Source organism: Aotus nancymaae, unplaced genomic scaffold (assembly GCF_030222135.1).
Source record: "Aotus nancymaae isolate 86718 unplaced genomic scaffold, 86718_ANA_hifiasm-v0.15.2.pri h1tg000058l, whole genome shotgun sequence".
NCBI lineage: Eukaryota > Metazoa > Chordata > Mammalia > Primates > Aotidae > Aotus > Aotus nancymaae.
This window is the reverse complement of record NW_026988472.1, coordinates 38678162-38697212: the sequence shown is the minus strand read 5'-3', so window position 1 is coordinate 38697212 and position 19051 is coordinate 38678162. Positions and strand designations below refer to the sequence as shown.

Here is a 19051-nt window from a genome sequence, read left to right as displayed (position 1 = left end):
AGTACCTCAGATTTTTTAATCCAGAATTTGTAGTTAGGAAATTATAGTAAGAGTAGATTAGAGAAGATTTGCTTGTTTTCCTTTTGAAGCCATGTGAAGGTATTCCCCTGTGTATTACTTTTCATCACTGAAAAGTTCCCTGGGGACTAATAGAATGAAAGTGTCACAAGCTACATGATGGATCTCTTCTTTTAATGTTGCATATGATTTCAGTTTGGTTAGTGAGGGCTAACTAGCTCAGCCCTAGTTTCATTTTATTATAGTTGATAAATAAAAACTAAGTAAGGAAGTTACCAGTAAACCCAGTTCCCAATACAAAAAACCAAAACTGTTCATATAATGAAAATAAGGGTGTAACATATTCTGCACCATGACATTTTATTTCTCAGCTGTAACTTTTCCATTCAGAAGTTGGAGACCATCTTTTCATTGAGTTGTTATTCCCTCCTCTTCCCCTAGCTTAGGGATATGTTGAAAAAGGGTTTTCAACAAGTTTTTTATTTTTATTTTTACAAGTAGTTATGAAATTAAAATTTCATTTATATATCTCAAGTGTTTATAAAGCACTCAAAATTGTAGCTTACATGTATATGACTTCTGAAAATAAAAATCACACTTTTAACAATCTTTCCGCTCTGTAAAAATATTCTACATACGTGCCTATGATCAAAACAATCTTTTCATGTTTGGGATACTTCTTACACATAGTAAAAGAAAAGTAAACAATTTTATCAGTACTTTCACATGTTCAGATAACTAAGTGCCACCTAGTGTTCAATTTCTGTAACTACTAAGCTTACAAATTCAAAATTGCTATTAAAACCCAAGTTCTGAAAACTGCATTTTGAAATGCATTTTTTGATATGATTATGGTGGCAAAATACGATTATGAAAAGAACACGGTATCAAAATCAGTATAAAAATAGCCACAGGCTACTTAAATATGACAAGACTTATTTTGTACTTCAAATGCAGATTTCTGCCTTCCTCAAATTGTATCAAAATCTTAAGGGAATACCTAGTAACTGGAATATACACAATGACTCTATACAATCAAGAGGCCACCATATTCCATAATGAGGACAAGGCAAATTATTTCTTTAAAACATTCATTTTCTTATTGGAAGTGGTAGGAAAAGCAGCAATCTATTTTTTTTTTTTTTTTTTAAATAGTAGACGTGGTCTTCTACCCATAAGCTCCACTATATTAAAAGAGCAAAGTGGGCTTAACATCTTACTTAAGAGAATTCAGCATTACCAGTTTTAAAAGAAATAAAAATACCTTAAGAACAAATCAGTCTGTTTTAACAAACTGTATTTATGCTAATGAAATTTTAATCTTCTTTGTCATGGCCAAAATCCAAATTGTAGGACAATCTTCAGAAAAGATGGAATGTAAAACCTTGAGTTCAGTTTAGATCTGGAAGGGAAAAAAGAATATCAATGAAAGGAAAAAGAATTCTTACATTCCAACAGTCTACTCCATATAGAGACTTTCACCTCCTTAAGCTATCTGAGAAACAAATCCGGTTTGAAGAAGAAATTCCTATAATTCTGGCCTGCTATAAGTAAATCATTATGATCTCCTTTGTAGTATTATATGTAATGCAAAAATATTCCTAATAAAGTTTACTGTCTCCTTCCTTTCCTTTAATGCTAGTAATTTGAGATTTTTATATCTCGATGGGAGCAGACATCAGGGGTGATACTGACCTAATTCCTGAGTCAATCTGGTTATAGTTAGAACATCTATAAACCACCTGGAGAAATGTCTTAAAGAAGTAGCCTTCTAAGGTGACAGAGCAAATTTTTATAAAATGTTCAAGAGAACCCCTTTAATAACCACTGTCTTTACCATCTCTTTTCCAGCCAGCCAGCTGGGTCCAGTTCTCAGAAGTTGTTGGCCCAGATCCAGAAATTTTTACTGAGAAAATCTTGACCCTGCCTAGATTCTCGACCCATTATCTTGGTGCATGTGGCTTCATATTCATGTAAGTCCTCTGATTAGGTTCGTTAATTTTTTTTTTTTTTTTTAAAGAGGCCTTCTACTACTGCCCAGTTGTCAAAATGTTTGGGGTGGCACTTAATCCACGTGTCAGTTTCAAGTTCTTACCAAAGAATGGAATTGTTAATTCTATTGTCAAAATATTAGTAACAGTTTAGTCACAAGATTCCTCTTGGCTCAGTATCTCCAAAATTAAGAAAATAACAGAACAATATATTTATTTCTCACTTCCTATTTTTGCGTATGTGTTAAAATGTCTATAACATTAGTAATTTAACTCAAAGTGTGAGTATTCTTGGTCAGGAACAACTGCTCTTGCTTGGTATTCTGAAATTCTATCTTAGCATCGAATTTAATGTTATTATGTTATTTATTTAGAGACAAGGTCTGGCTGTGTTGCCCCAGGCTGGTCTTGAACTCCTGGGCTCAAGTGATCCTCCCCTGTCAGCCTCCTGAGTAACTGGGACTACAGGAGCATACCACCTCAACTGGCTTATTATTTTTGGATTTAAATACACAGGTGGTTTCTGAACTACATTTCAGGTAAAGAGGTTTGAAAAGAAGAGCCCAAAACGGATTTAAGAGTAACACCCCAATCGCTAAATAAACTTATACTGTCAAAAGATTTAAGTCTCAATTTCATTCAAATGCAGTAACAGCAGAAGTGCAGTAAAGCATTTACTCCTATGGGCATTACTACTTTATTATTAAGAAAGACAGGACATTTTCCTCAAAATAAACATACCAACTGCAAGCCAAAAGTTTGCCAACAGTACACACCCAACAGCTAAAAATACCACAATTGGCAACAGGCCTCCATTTTGTCAAGGCTTTCAGTGTATATTGTAATTCCAATGCTTCATATCAAGCTAGTTCAAACAAGATTCTTTCAACATACTAATATTTCAATTAAAAAAGCATGTTCCTTTGATAAGATCTTCTATTTTTCAACTGTTCACTAAATTTCCTATTGGCTATCTCTTTAGAGACTCTTAATTAGGATTAGAGTGGCTGGTGTTAATATTGCCAATGTAAACACTGATCTTTTCAGGAAGACAAATTGAAGAGAGTTTTAAGAATTCCCAAAATATAAACAGTTCGACTAGTTGTCTTCTAAATAATACTATTTAATTCAGACAATTCTCAAAATATACCCTTATTTAAATGTCCCATGTTCTTAAAATTAATGGATGTTAGGGGAAAGCTGATTTCTTCATGGATAGTAACAAAAATTGGAAAATGCAAGGTACATTTACTTACGTCATCAATATCTTCATCATCATCGCCAATGTCATCGAACTGAATTTCATCATCGTCTCCCGGACCAAATGTATCAGTTTCATTAATTTTAGCTAAAGACACAATAAGAAATACATAAAGTCAGCATTGTAGTTTAATCAAAGCTTCATCATAACAAAAGCATTCCTAACTTCTATATAACACAATTACTATAAAGAGTATTTCACAAAACAAAATTCCCTGTAGTGTCACTGCTATGTCAAGATGGGGAGTATCTGTGTTACCGTTTTCTTTTGTTTGCAAAGTTATTTTTAGTAAGGCAGGCTCTAATTACATTAATTCTGAAGCTATTATAACTTCCAGGTATACTTCTTAATAGGTTTGAGCACATGGTAACAACGTATTTCCTTGAGATAAGAACAGCTGGTTCACTAATCATCAGACAGACTCATCAATCAGAAAGATCTGGTCCAATCATGATTATCCCTAAGCAAGGAAAATGAATCACTAGATATATTAACATTTCTTAGATCAGAAATGCCAAGTAAGTAATTTCAGCAGGACTTTCATGCTTAAGTAAAATTAGGTTATTTCATAATAATGCTTTTACATAATCAGATACAACAGAGCTAAAAATAGTAACTGCCAAGTAAAAATGCAGGCCTACAATATAGTATGTCAAGTATATTTCCCCTCTGATGAGGTTACAAGGGACTTATTTTTAGGTTTTCTGCATGAAGAATTCATTACTTTTGTACTTGGAGGAGTGAAAACCAATAATGTTGCTTTAGAAAAATCCTACGGGATACTATTACACAAGGATAAATGGAAATACAACTTTTTAATAAAAAGTAGTAACGAGGCTGGGCATGGTGGCTCGTGCCTGTAATCCCAGCACTTTGGGAGGCCAAGGTGGCTGGATCACCTGAGGGTCAGGAGTTGGAGACCAGCCAGCCTGGCCAGCACCGTGAAACCTCCATGTTGTTTCTGTTAAAAACAGAAAAATTAGCTGGGCATGGTAGTGCATGCCTGTAATCCCAGCCACTGGGGAAGCTGAGACAGGAGAACTGCTTCAACCTGGGAGGTAGAGGTTGCAGTGAGCCAAGATTGCGCCACTGCACTCCAGCCTGGGCAATAGAGTGAGACTCCATTTCAAAGCAAACAAATAAACAAACAAACAAAAATCGGTAATGGTACCTAATTATGTGCCCTTGCTTCGTGTTTTCTGTGTTTTTTAAAATTTTTTGAGACAAGATCTCACTTTGTCACTCAGGCTTGAGAATAGTGGCGTGATCATAGGTCGCTGCATCCTCAAACTCTTGGACTTAAGCAATTCTCCTGCCTCAGCCTCCCAACTGGCTGACACTACAGGCATGTGCCACGATGCCTGGCTGACTTGCACTTCATGTTTAACTCATATGAGCACTAACAATCTCTTGAGGAAGAAATTTTAAAATAGATACTATAACAAAATTATTCCTTTGGGTGGCATTATGTGGAAGTCCAAAGCTTATATATAGAGCATAACTCCTCACCCTATTTATTAGAAACAGAATTCTAGTAATTTCTTTCTTATAGTATCTAGTATCATGAAGCACAGGCAGGCATACTTAAAACTAAAAACATAAGCACTAAAGTAAATATGCAAAATCCACAGTTCCTTCACCTAAACACCAACAGATAACCTAAATACCATATAACAAGTTAATATAATAACCCAGACGTTACCATGCTCTGGAAGCTCGCCATATGCCTTCAGACTTCTAGCTTCGTCTGCATTGTATTTTAAAATTACATCAGCTTTGTTATCCTTGAATAGAGATAATAACTTTAAAAACTGATAATGAAACACCAGTTATTTCATAAATTCTCATATTGAATAAACAATCAAATCTCACCATTTTATTATAAATCTTTCTCCTTTTAAATTTTAAAGCTTTCTCTTACCCTCTGAAAAATATACTTGGGTTTAACCCAGGAGGAAGCTTACATGCATGATGGAATGATGACTAAGAGGCTTAGGAAATATATTTGAAGACCTCACTTTAGTAAGAGCAGAACTGTGCAGACCCCATATTTTAGATCATTTAATATTACCCTTTGATTAGAAGCCTTTTGAAATACAAAAGTTCCCTGGGACAGTAATTTTCAGGGTGATCAAACACTGCAATTCCAAAACTGAGACTGCACTAAGACTGGTATAATGACCTAAGGAAATTATACCTTTCCATATTATCTGTGCTTCTTTGGCTATGTATCAATCAAAATCTCCTGTAGAGTTTTTATATCTTCTGAAGATAGATTAGAAGTGAAGCCCAAGAATTAGTATTGTGAGAAATTCTTTAGGTATTTCTGATGCAAACATCCCATTGAGAAATACTGCCTTAGAATGTTTCTACTTCCCCATTTGAAAAGAATTTAACTCAGTTAAGGGAGAAAATTGATTGCTTCAACTTCAAGGACAGTGTGATTCAGACCAGTACTTCTTAAAATGTAAAGTGTATAGAAGCCCATGGAGATCTTATTAAAATACATGTTCTGAATGAAGAGTCAAAGAACTTGCACTGGTAACAAGCTTCCAGAAGACAGTGATGCTATCGAGCCACAGACCACCCTGTAAGTAGGGGGGCAAAGCAGGATCACAAAAAAATTCAAATCAGAAGTACCGGTCCTGGCTGTGACTTTACAGTCAGAATGTTACTCATTTCAAAACCTTGGTGTCCTTATCTATCAAACAGGGAATTACTTATTCTTCCTACTTCTGGGGTTACTGTTAAGATTAAAAGAAAAAATTAAAATGGTATGAATTTAAAGCAGGCTTTCTCACCTCGGCGCCAGGGATTATTTATTGTGAGGTGGACCGCTCTCTGTTAAGGGATGCTGTCCTGTGCCCTGCAGGATGTTTAGCATCACCCCAGCCTCTATCTACTACATGCTAGCAGCACTGCACCCATCCCCCAGTTGTGACAACCAGAAAAGTCTACAGACACTGTCAATGTCCCCTGGAGGGCATAATTACCCACGGTTGAGAAACAATGGCATAAAGTGAAAATTTAAATTCTTTATTCTGGATTTTTTTTTTTTTAAAAATCAAAGTATGATCAAGGTTGTACAAATGGAGATACTATCACACAGGGATGAGTTCTAATAGGTGGAAGTCGAACGGATCTCACAGACCCACAATGAGTCTACAGAGTCGAGGGTTAAGATCCTGAAAGGCAATTATCATTTTCTTTCTTTCTCAAGTGCTCATTTAGATTTATAGCACATACCTATGTCGTGATGTGTACTGTAATTACTTGTGTGCTTGTCTTAATTCTCTCCACTACCAGGCTATGAGCCTTTTGTGGGATGGGCACTTACCTCATCCAGCTCTATGCCCTAAGATAATGCCTCCCTGGGATATCTAGCACAATGCCTAAAACACAACTGGCTCTAAGAAATGGCTCATCAAATTCAAGTCAGTAAAAAATGAAAAATTTACATGTAATTTTTACCTGGTAGTCTCGGAGACCAACCAATATTATGTCGGAGGTATTTATCCAAACCTACAAAAGAAAAGTCATTGTCAGTCATATTTAAAATATTCCAGAGTAACAATTAGTTTACATTGTTACATTCCAGAGTAACAATTAGTTTAGAAATTAAGAGATTTTTAGTTTGGGCTGGCATGGTGGCTCACGCCTGTAATCCCAGCACTTTGGGAGGCCGAGGTGAGTGGATCACTTGAGATCAGGAGTTCAAGACCAGCCTGGCCAGCATGGTAAAACCTTGTCTCTACTAAAAATACAAAAATTACCTGGACATGGTGAACATGCCTGTAATCCCAACAACTTGGGAGGCTGAGGCATGAGAATCACTTGAACCCAGGAGGTGGAGGTTGCACAACAGAGTGAGACTCTGTCTCAAAAAAAGATTTTAGTTTGGGAACAGAAGGATTAACTTACCAAATTAAAAAAAAACACAAAATCAGAGTTGGGACTTTTTGTCAACCTGATTAATAAATCTGCCTGAATAACTACTGTGATGGTGAATTAATCATTACTTTCCAAGGCAGTCCTTTCATGATGACATTCAGGAAATACAACATTAATACAATGGTTATGTAACATAACTCATATTCAGATTTTCTTAATGTACACTTTACAGCTTTATCTCCAATTCCTAAACCAGAATCCTAACAAGTGCCATCTACTACATTTAACTGTCAGGCCTCCTTGAAACTAGAATAGTACCCGAGGTTTTTTTTGTTTTTTTTTAAACTTTCATGACAGTAACATTTCATTAAGAGCTGAACCAGGTACAGTGGTTCATGCCTGTAATCCCAGCACTTTGGGAGGCCAAGGAGGACTGATTGCTTGAGCTCTGGAGTTCTAGACCAGCCTAAGCAACATAGAGAAATCTCATCTCTACAAAAAATAAAGAAATTAGCCAGGCAAGGTGGCAAAGGCCTGTAGTCCCCGCTACATGGGAGGCTGATGTGGGAGGAGTGCTTGAACCAGGGAGGTTGAGGCTACAGTGAACCAAGATGGTGCCACTACACTACAGGCTGGATGACAGAGTAATACCATGTCTCAAAAAAAGACAAGGAAAAAAAAGCTGGGCTGTTTGTTTTTGCAGAATGTCTCTCAATTTGGACTTACAGATTGTTTCTTCATGATTCAAATTCAGGTTAACCATTTTGGGCAGGAATACGACATTAGTGATACAAATGATTCTTTAACATTATAACCTGTATAAGATTAGTATTACAGACCTTGTTATTTGACTTACAGGTAAATCATTGTTTACCTAGATAAGTCTTTTGGGAATTTCCAAAAATGAAGTCCATGGACAGTTAAAACCTGTAGAGGTGGCTGGGCATGGTGGCTCACGCCTATAATCCCAGTACTTTGGGAGGCTGAGGTGCGTGGATCATCTGGGGTCAGGAGTTCGAGAGCAGCCTGGCCAACATTGTGAAACCCCATCTCTACTAAAAATACAAAAATTAGCTGGACGTGGTGGCGGGTGCCCGTAATCCCAGCTACTCGGGAGGCAGAAGCAGGAGAATCGCTTGAACTCGGGAGGCGGAGGTTGCAGTGAGCCAAGATCGCGCCATTGTACTCAAGCCTGGGCAACAAAAGCGAGACTCCGTCTCAAAAAAAACCACCACCACCAACAAAACAAAACTGTAGAGGCATTTTCTCCCTTAACCAACTTTATTATTAAAGTAAAACAAATCACACCTACCTTTTTTCTCAATTTTCCTCTGATGTGACATAACCTCTTTACACCATCGAAACACATTGCTTCTAGCCGTCCATTTCCCAACATTTTGATCACCTGAGCATACTCTAAGGGGAGAAAGGAAAAGGGTATGAAATATTGTTCAACTTTTGATAAAAGCAACTTAAAGTCCACATGAAACTGACAAGAGAATATAGTTGTACCAGTTGGGAATAAATATATATACGAAAAATATAAATAAACATGAGGGAGTGATAAACATCGGGTTAATGGCAGAGTTAGAACCAATACTCTGTAATGCTATTTCTATAACATGCTGTCTCTGCTATTAGACATATTTTAATTATCGACTCATTTTGAATAAGTAGATTGACTATCCCACTTTTGGCTCTTTCCCTCAGTGCCTTTAGCTGCGAATCTCATATAACTTTTAGTACATTTGGCAAACAAAAACAGCTTAACCTTCAGTGTCTTTCTTGAATTAGAATATGACTAACCCCCAGAGAGGATGCCCATTGATTTGTAAATATACCGAGACTTTACTTAGAAAGGCTCAACAGTGGGGTGGACTTCTGAAAGTGAATTACTCAGACTACAATGAGCCTGGCGCCCACCTACCACCTTAACAAGGCTGGTCAATTCAAAGGCAGCCTTTCTTCCGAAGTGAGGAAAAAAAGTAATATTAAAGCAGTGTCTGCCCAAGTCAAGTCAGCTGCTATTTTAGAGGCAAGGATGACTAAGGCTAAGAAACAGAAGGACTTTTAGCCAGAAAATGTATCTCATCTTGAGTGGTTTATATGTATGGCATAATATATCCAAACCAAAGTTCTATTAAAAGCTAAAGTACTGGAAATTATTGGAACACCTGGGGAAATAGGAATTTGGGGTACATACTAGATAATATTATATCAATGTCAAATTACCTTAGTGTGATAATTCTCTTCCAGTTATATAAGAAAATATACTTGCTCTTAGGAGACAAATGATCAAGTAAGGGAAAAGTAGCATGATGTCTCTAATGTCTTCAAATGGTCCTCAACAAACCCTACATATATATATGTACATATATATTTATTTACATGTGTGTACAGATGAAGGATTTAAGGGAGTTTGTTGTACTAATACTGCAACTTTTCTGTAGGTTTGAAATGACTCGAAATAAAATAACAGGAAAAGGCAAATGATCCAGTTAGGATTTATTTGACTAGTGCTATGTATCTTGGTCTGGCACTTACAAAATTCTTCAGTCTAGTAAGGTCAGTTAACTGTTCAGTTTCATTTTATTGTAGTTTATGAAGGTATATGCTAATGGCACTGGAGAATGGAGAGGTCTACAAGGGCCTAAGGCTCATCCTTCAAATGTCCATGGCCTACTCAACACATTATGCAGCACCATTCACTATCAAAAATGCTAATCACAGAACTGTCAACTAAATCATAGAAGAGTTGACCATAGCTTTGGAGGCTCAATTCCCTCTGAACTGTATGACACATTCTTAGTTTCCAGCACTTTGCGAGGCCATGGTGGGAGAATCACTTGAGCCCAGGAGTTCGAGAACAGCCTGGGCAACATATGAAGACCTCATCTCTATAAAAAAATTTTTAAAATTAGTCAGATGTGGTGATGTGTGCCTTTAGTCCCAAATAAGAGGCTGAACTGGGAGGACTACTTCAGCCCAGGAGGTCAAGGCTGCAGTAAGCTGTAATTGTGCCACTGCACTTCACCCTGGGCAACAGAGCAAGACCCCTGTCTCAAAAAAAATAAAGTCCCCAGCTAAAAAGAAAGGATGTTACTTTAAAAAGCATAATTTATGAAAACACTCACCCTGACCATCTTCTTTGAATACCAGTTCTCTTTTTTCAGATTCATTCTCATTCTTACCTCTACGTCTATTTTTACCTCCTTTACCTGATGGTTAAAAAAAAAAAGGGAGGAAATGACATTAAGTATCTGTAAAACAGTATGAAATAAAATGAAGTTAAGGCTTATAAAACCACTTTTTAAAAGATCACTTAAATTTAAAAATTCACCTATTTTGGCTACTCAATCATATTAAATTTATAATCTCCAATCACAACATTAATACATTATTTATTACCTCCCTACCCTTCTTGGAATTTCCTTTGAAGATTTTTCTGACATAAAAGAAACATAAATAGCAGATATTATATTAAAAAATATTTTAAAAATTTCACTTTAGCATGCATCCTTTTGAAATAAAAATGCAATTCTATACATATTCTTCTAAGCGGAAACCTTGGGTGCCTTCTAAAGCTAGGCCCTATGCAAGGAACCTGGTATTTTCAAAATTAAGTGAAGACAGTGTTTGGACAGAGAACCGTGGTTTTCAAACTTTTGGTAGCAGAGTACCATAAATATTGAAATCTCACTGGGTGCAGTGGTACATGCCTAGGGTCTCAGCTACTCAGGAGGCCCAGGTGGGAGGATCACTTGAGCAAGTCCAGGAGTTACAGGCCAGCCTGGGCAGCACAGCGAGACACTGTCTCTTAAAAGATAAAAAATATCCATTTGGTACCCAATTTACTTTCTTTTATAATGCTGGTCCCTACTCAACATCCCTGTTTCTATTATATGACCCCAGTGACCATGTTTTTAACCACTATGCAATAATTCTGCCCATTTACTTGTCACAATCACCCCATGAGGTCATAACAGTTATTTATTCCCAGTTTACCCATGAGTTCCTGAAGCTCAGAGAAGTAACTCAGCTTCAGTGAGTAAATCAGCTCACTGATGATTATAGTCAGTAAGCTGGGGTGTCGACAGTCACAATGTTTTTCTGCCCCATCCCCCACATTAGGTTACCTCTCCATAGCATTTTGCTCCCATTCGAGAAACGAAACCACATTGGCAGCCATTTCCAAAAGGCAGGAAAAAGGCCGTAAGCGGTAATAATACTAAGAGACTCATGGGAAGAGCTTGGAAGCAGCAAAAAGTTCATAACCCAAACAGAATCACAAATGTGCATCTGACCACTGCAAAGACAATCTAACTTCTCGAATCAAGTCCACTTACTCTCTCCTGGGGCAGTCTCACATTGCTCTGTGCTATTTTAGGTGGGCCTCTACAATTTCCTGAACCACCTAGAGTCCTTAGAATTCAGTATCTGAGGTATTCTTAGAGAACACTGAAACTAATTTCTTAGAAAGAGAAAAGTATCAAGCCATTAATCATGCCAGATCGGCAAAACAGAGTGCAAGCTCCTTTACGGCAAGATCATACCTGCTGTTTATTAATATACCTGAGTTCAGTAATTCTTCAAATGAATCGATCAATAGTCCATACATTCCTAACAGAGTGATGAGTTAAAAATCATATGCGGTAACTTCTTCAAAGTCTGGGAGCACTATACCCTAAATGCTTATGAGTGGGCCAAAGGATGCCCCTTTTCCTGATTTGAGGATGTTTCTAAGAATTTGTAGAATAAGCTGATATGAATCAATCCAAAGCAAAAGTCATTCAACACATAGTATGTGGCAAATTTTACCCTTACTTGTGTAACCACAGCAAGATTATCTTCACAGGGCTTCTGGATTTTCCAATGAAGAAAAATAGAACAATAAATGAGTTTATTTCTATATTAGTAAATTCCATCTCATAAAATTCAGAGGTCTTGAAAAGTACCATTCCTCTAAGTTCAGATAACTAAGAATTGATTGTTTTTACACAGTACAGTAATGATAAACACCAAACTCAGCCTGGTGATTACCTCCAGAAAGAGAGTAAAAGGTGATTAGGGAGGGATACACAGAGGGCTTTATCTCAATCTGCACTGTAATTCTTAAATTCAGAGTAGTGGATTCCCAGGTTCACCATGTTAGCTATATTTTTTTGTATGCCTCAAATGTTATTTAAGAAAAGATTCAGTACTTGTTAACTTACCAGAATTAAGCATACCCTGATCATTCTCCTCTATATTTTATTGCCATGTAATGGGATGTTCTTTAAATTCTCTTTTGAATGAATGAGACTAGGTCTGAGTGTAAATTAAAGTGACATCAACATTCTTTAAACCAGAGTTGTTTTAGAGAAATTCCCAGATAGGCTCCTTCTTAAGCAAGACATGAGGCTAGTGAACTAGATGTGATTTAATGTAGAAGTCCTATCCCCTTGGAACCAAAGCAGAACCTATTATTTACCTAAGGGTGGAGTCGACAGGAGGAAGATGACTTAAACCAACAAATATTTATTGAGCATCTACTAAGTGTCAAGTGCCAGCATCCAATGTGATTAAGACAGATACTAGGGCCGGTCGTGGTGGTTCATGCCTGTAATCCCAGCACTTTGGGAGGCCGAGGCGGGTGGATCACAAGGTCAAGAGATGGAGACCATCCTGGTCAACATGGTGAAACCCCGTCTCTACTAAAAATACAAAAAATTAGCTGGGCATGGTGGCGCGTGCCTGTAATCCCAGCTACTCAGGAGGCTGAGGCAGGAGAATTGCTTGAACCCAGGAGGCGGAGGTTGCGGTGAGCCAAGATCGCGCCATTGCACTCCAGCCTGGGTAACAAGAGTGAAACTCCGTCTCAAAAAATAATAATAATAATAGTAATTAAAAAAAAAAAAAGACAGATACTATTCCTGCCTTTTAGAGTTTACAGCTTAGTGGGGGAACTGGAAATCTTATTACTAGAAATAAAGGTGAGAATAAGATGGCAGTGATCCACTTACCACCTCAGAGAGAATAAAGGATTATATGGAAGAAAACAGTAAGACTTTAAAAATTTTTTGTTTCTAATTCCATCTTTTCCGAAATCATGAGCAGTGAAAATCCTTGCTACACAAAGGACCTACAAGTTTGATCTCCAAAGGCAGCAAGGTGGGGTGCCCTGAGAGGACTACACCAACTTGTGCACAGAATCTCGACCAAGTACCCTAAGGGATAAAGTAATAAGTGACAGCTACAAAGAGGAAACGAGGTAGAATCCCTAGAGCCAGCTGTCAAGTAGGAAATAGAGCAGAAGTAGGTCTGCGTCAGGGGAGGGTTTCCTAAGAATGAATAGTCAAAGGAGACTACTTATGGACTATGAAATATGCTCCCCTCTCCTGTAGGAAAATACAGTAGTTTCCCTGTATCTATTTGCACAATTTTCTTCAACAAATTATAAAGCTATTAAAAATGACAGGAACAATGTAAATTTCTAAAAGTAATTTCTTTAGGAGTTTTCTGTTTATTTTTTTTTTGAGATTAGGCCTTCCGTTTTGGAAATCCCAAATAAAGTTATCCTCAAGTCTGATCATTTGTGAAGGCTTAGCCTCAGAAAGGAGGAAACTTAAAGGTCTTTATTCTCACAACATATGCATGATCTGAAGCAAAAGCAAAAAACTTGGCTAAATATGGAAGAAGTCTTCTGCAAACAAAAATAAGCCCTGTAAAGGGATGGAGAGAGTAAATCTCTAGCGATGGACCTCAGAAATGCATCAAGGTTTCACCCACTGTTCACAAGGAACAGCGAGTAGCCTCAACAATACTGAACAACTGTCCATAAAGGAACCCATGCAAGAGTATCTGGTGCTCTCGAATGCAGGCATCACTCTTTCAAAGTTCAGTACGGGCTTCCAGGGATTAACCCTTCTTGCCCGGGAAGGCCAAAAGGGCCTATCTACTAAGCCCAGGCCGCCCCGGGGAGGATTCCCGCCACCGTCCCCACCAAGTCGCGGTCAGTCTGGCGCGAAACAGGAGAAAAAGCCCACATTCTCCCTCAGGAGGCCCTACAAAAATGGCGTCGGCTCCACCCCAATGTGGCCAAACTGGCCACCAGCAGTTAACGTCCCAGATCCTCTCCCGAGCTGAGTCGCGTGCGGGGCGCCCAGGCGCGGGCAGACAGGGAGGGAAGGAAAAAAGGTCACTGCGGCCTGGGTGACCTGCAATCCACGGGCAGGACCTGGGAGACCCTGCCGAGGAGAGCCTTGGTCCGGGGTTCCAGGCGGCATTACCTTTATTCTTGGGCATGGCGGTGGCAGCGACCTCGCGGCGTCTCTGACTTCTTTCCGGGTGGCGGCGGTCGCGGCGGCTGCTGCTCTGAGGGGCGACACGAGAGAGGGCGCAGGATGAAGCAGGTGCCGGAGGCCAGGCAGCGTGCGCGGGAGAGGCTCGCGACCTAGGTCTGAAGAGATCCGCCCGCGTCCACGCTCGGCAGCAGCAAATGGCGTCGCTGCTGCTTGCGTCGCTTTTCCCCGCCTCCGACCGCCGGCTGGGCCCGCCCCCTAGGCTTTATAGCGCAGGCGTGGCTGACTGACCTCCCCTCCCCCACGCATCATTAGAGCTGAGAGAGACGAGTTCTTGGAGGTTGCGCAGCAAGCCGGAGAGCCTGTGAGGGGCGGAGCTGCAAGCAGGGAAAAGGTGGAGCCAGGAAGGGTTGGAGAGGACCTTTGCGTCATAGAAAGGGGAGGACCTTTGCGGCTTGAGGTGGCGCCCGCTGCTGGCTAAGGCCAGACCTCTACTGTTTTGTAGCAAACGCACGTCTCCCTGTTCGACAAGTCGCTGACTCATTAATCTCACGGTTAGCTCAGTTTTTTTTTAAATTATTTTTTTATTAAGAAGGAGTCTCGTTCCATCGCCCAGGCTGGAGTGCAGTGGCACGATCTCGGCTCACTGCAACCTCCGCCTCCTGGGTTCAAGCCATTCTCCTGCCTCAGCCTCCCGAGTAGCTGGGACTACAGGCTAGCACCACCACGCCCAGCTAATTTTTGTATTTTTAGTAGAGACAGGGTTTCACCATGTTGGCCAGGATGGTCTCGATCAGTTGACTTCGTGATGCGCCTGCCTCAGCCTCCCAAAGTGCTGGGATTACAGGCATGAGCCACCGCGCCTGGCTGAAAGGATTTTTTATGAAATTTATTTAAATTTTGCTTCAAGGTCAAATAATTATGAACTTGAGCTTTGGAGTTAGACAGGCCTGGGTTCAAAATTCGGGCTCTGCAGTAACTTAAACTCTATGTTCTTGGGCAAGTTTTAATCTCTTTTATAAGCCTCTGTTTTCTCATCTGTAAATTGGGTGTAGGAATAGTACTAACCTGCTGGGCGCGGTGGCTCACGCCTGTAATCCCAGCACTTTGGGAGGCCGAGGTGGGTGAATCACCCGAGGTCAGGAGTTCGAGATCAGCCTGGCCAACATGGTGAAACCCCATCCCTACTAAAAATTCAAAATTCAAAAATTAGCCGGGGGCGGTGGTGGGTGCCTGTAGCCCCAACTACTTGGGAAGCTGAGGCAGAAGAATCACTTGAACCCAGGAAGCAGAGGTTGCAGTGAGCTGAGATCATCCCACTGCACCCCAGCCTGGGCAACAAGAGTGAAACTCCATCTCAACCAAAAAAAAAAAAAAAAGGAATAGTACTTACCACATTAGGTTGTTGCAGGAATTAAACTGATATAATGCATTTGGTGTTTAGCAGTTGTGTCTGGTACATGATAAGTAGTTAGACTCTAAGAGTTTGGAACTCTAAATGTGTAAAAATCAAAAGTGTCTGTCAATTACCCAGTATAAAACCTCAAAGGAGAAAAAAAATCAGACTTCGTTTCTCTACTGTAGGATGGTTTCCCCATCTGACTGATCATCTTGAACTCCTGACCTCAGGTGATCCACCCACCTCGGCCTCCCAAAGTGCTAAGATTACAGGCGTGAGCCACTGCGTCCGGCCTGACTGATCATCTTAATTACTTGGAAGGAGAGAGAACAGCAAGGGCAAAGGCCCTGAGTGGGAGCATGCTTGGCATATGCAGGAAATAGAAAGAAGCCAGGCGCAAAGGCTTACACCTGTAATCCCAGTGACTCAGGAGACTGAAGTGGGAGGATCACACTTGAGGCCAGGAGTTCAAGACCAGCCCAGGAAACATAGTGAGCACCACCCCCTGGCCATCTATAAAAAAAAAAAACACATGAAAATAAAAAGATTAGCCAGGCATGGTGGTTCATGTCTGTAGTCCCATATACTTGGGAGGCTGAAGCAGGAGGATCCTTAGAGCCCAGGAGTTTGAGGATGCAGTGAGCTATGATCGTGCCATTGCATTTCAGCCTGGGCAACAGAGTGAGATGCCTTGAAAGAAAGAAGGAAGGAAGGAGGGAAGAACATAAATGAAGGAAAGGAAGGAAGGAAGGAAAGAAAGAAAGACGGCCAGTGTGGCTGGAATGAATTGAGCCAAGCAAAGAGTTTGGAAGAGATGAGATCGGAGAAGTAAAGAGGCCAGATCACTTGTAATCTTCAGTAGGTTTTTTTTTTTTTTTTGAGACCAAGCGTCACTCTATCGCCCAGGCTGGAGTGTAGTGGCACGATCTCCACTGACTGCAACCTCCGCCACCTGGGTTCAAGCAATTCTCTTGCTTCAGCCTTCCTAAGTAGCTGGGATTACAGGTATGTGCTACCATGCACGGCTAATTTTTGTATTTTAGTAGAGATGGGGTTTCGCCATGTTGGCCAGCCTGGTCTCGAACTCCTGACCTCAAGTGATCCGCCCGCCTCAGCCTCCCAATGTGCTGGGAGGCTCACAGTGGCGTGAGCCACTGTGCCCGGCCTTTCAGTAAGTAGGTTTTTAAATAGATAATTTTGGTTTCTGTGTTAAGAACAGACTGTAGGGGGCAAGGGTGGAAATGGAAACCACATAGGAGGCTACTGTAACAGTCCAACCAAAAGACAGCTGTGGCTGGGACTAGGGTACAAAATTTCTTTTTGGGATGGTGAGAATGTTCTGAAATTACATTATGATAATGATTGCACAACTCAAATACTATACTAAAAAACATTAAATTGTACACTTTAAATGGTGAACTTTATGGCATGTAAACTATATCTCAGTAAAACTGTTTAAAAAAAGAAATAGGGATGGATCTAAGGAAAAATAAAATTGACAAATGGTACTGAGGGTTTAGATGAGATTAGCAAACATAAATTTGCAGTGGCATCAGTTTGCATAATTGTATGATTTTTGAAACGGCCATTGCAAAATTGTAACTGAGACAGTGAAAGAGATCTGACCTAACCAACTCTATCTCGTTTCTAACCTCCAAGTTGTCCTTGTTCATTCCTGGGCGTAGTCTGGAGTAACTTTGGGAGAAACTTAGTTTATAGTTTAAAACAAAGATGATAACAGCCCTTTCCCAAAATTAATCCCCTTCTTGCTTGGGGACTAGACTGCCTTTGTAGGACTAACAAATTAGCCAAAAGATTAGAAAATTATGGTTTAGGAGTCATGCAGCTGGAGGCTACAAGATTCTGACTCTCGCCAAATTACTCCTGGGGATAACATCACTATTGTAAAGCCTAACATCAGTGCTTGATATATTTTGCAGCCCCTGCACTTGATGGATCAGTTGACACCACCCCGATCAATAAACTGGCTAATTTGATCTTGTGGCTCCCACCCAGGAACTGATTCGTTGAAAGAGGACAGCCTCAACCCCCTATGATTTCATCTCTGACCTGGCCAGTCAGCACTCCTGACTCACTGGCCCCTCTACCCACCCAAATTATCCTTAAAAACTCTGATTCCCCAGTGCTCAGGGAAACTGATTTGAGTAATAATAAAACTCCAGTCTCCTGTACAGCTGGCTCTGTGTGAATTACTCTCTTTATTGCAATTCTCCTGTCTTGATGAATTGGCTCTGTCTAGGCAGAGCAAAGTTAATCCATTGGGTGGTTATATTTCTTCCATACAATAGCTCACTGCATACAATCATTAACCAAAATGATCCAGGATTGGAGTTTTTTTGCTCAGTGGGTACAGAATAAGGGAAAGATATAAGGAAGTTTTGGGTGCTTCTGAGAGAGAAGTTCCAGATTATCAATTATGGGGCCATGAGGTTCAATCTGGATAGAAAAGGAAACAAAGACTGGGGACTGTGGGGGAAACCCCAAAGGGATAAAATTCAAATTCCTTCATATGATTTATTATGCCTTTGATTATCTGGCTCCTGCTTATCTCTTGAGCCTCACATCTTGCTTCTTCTCTTACATTTTAAGTTCTAGTCATACAGAACTTTTAATTTTGAGTGCCTCTAATTCTGAGTTTCTATACATTCTATTCTACCCTTCTCCCTTGCCCTTTTAGGTCTCAGATTAATAATTGTTTCCTTAGAAGTTCTGTCCTAGGCAACCCTGCTACATATTCCTACAGCATCCTGCACTTCCTTTTCCTAGCTTTTTAAATGTGCCAATTCTGCCAGTTCAGGGTACATTAATGTAAAGCTGCAGAAGCCTGACCATGGCCAATACTGCTACTCTGTGCCAGTCTGTCTGAAGAGCCAGGTGTTTCTGTAATCATTATAGGCAGACTAATGAACTTCAAAGATGTCCATGTCCAGATCCCTGGAATCTGTGAATATGTTATCTCACATGGCAACAGGGAACTAAAGGTTCGGATGCAATTAATGTTGCTAATCAGTTGACCTTGATGGAGAGATTATCCTACATTTACCTGTGAAATCTAATCACATGAGTCCTTAAAGAGGCAGAAGAGAAGGGGCAGAGAGATGCATGTGGAGAGGACTTGACCCACTGTTGGTGGTTTTGAAAATACAGTAATGGGCCACAAGTCAAGGAATGCAGCCTTTAGAAACTGGAA

At 40.0% G+C, this 19051-nt stretch overlaps 1 protein-coding gene across 1 annotated transcript; it reads right to left on the bottom strand.

Annotated features, from left to right (window-relative positions):
* Nucleotides 1–361: 361 nt before the first annotated feature.
* Nucleotides 362–14644, bottom strand: EIF1AX (eukaryotic translation initiation factor 1A X-linked). Its single transcript, XM_012477644.3, has 7 exons — nucleotides 14430–14644; nucleotides 10296–10379; nucleotides 8474–8577; nucleotides 6742–6792; nucleotides 4973–5054; nucleotides 3266–3357; nucleotides 362–1420 (listed from the first exon to the last, which is right to left on the bottom strand). The coding sequence occupies exons 1-7, from the start codon at nucleotides 14443–14445 to the stop codon at nucleotides 1415–1417; spliced, it is 435 nt and encodes a 144-aa protein (XP_012333067.1). The 5' UTR covers nucleotides 14446–14644; the 3' UTR covers nucleotides 362–1414.
* Between the last annotated feature and the right edge of the window lie 4407 nt (nucleotides 14645–19051).

Coding starts and splice junctions, on each gene's coding strand:
- EIF1AX (XM_012477644.3), bottom strand. Junction 6,793..8,473: donor GAGGAAAATTGAGAAAAAAG/GTAGGTGTGATT, acceptor TTTCTTTTGTAG/GTTTGGATAAATACCTCCGA. Junction 5,055..6,741: donor TTGGTCTCCGAGACTACCAG/GTAAAAATTACA, acceptor TCTCTATTCAAG/GATAACAAAGCTGATGTAAT.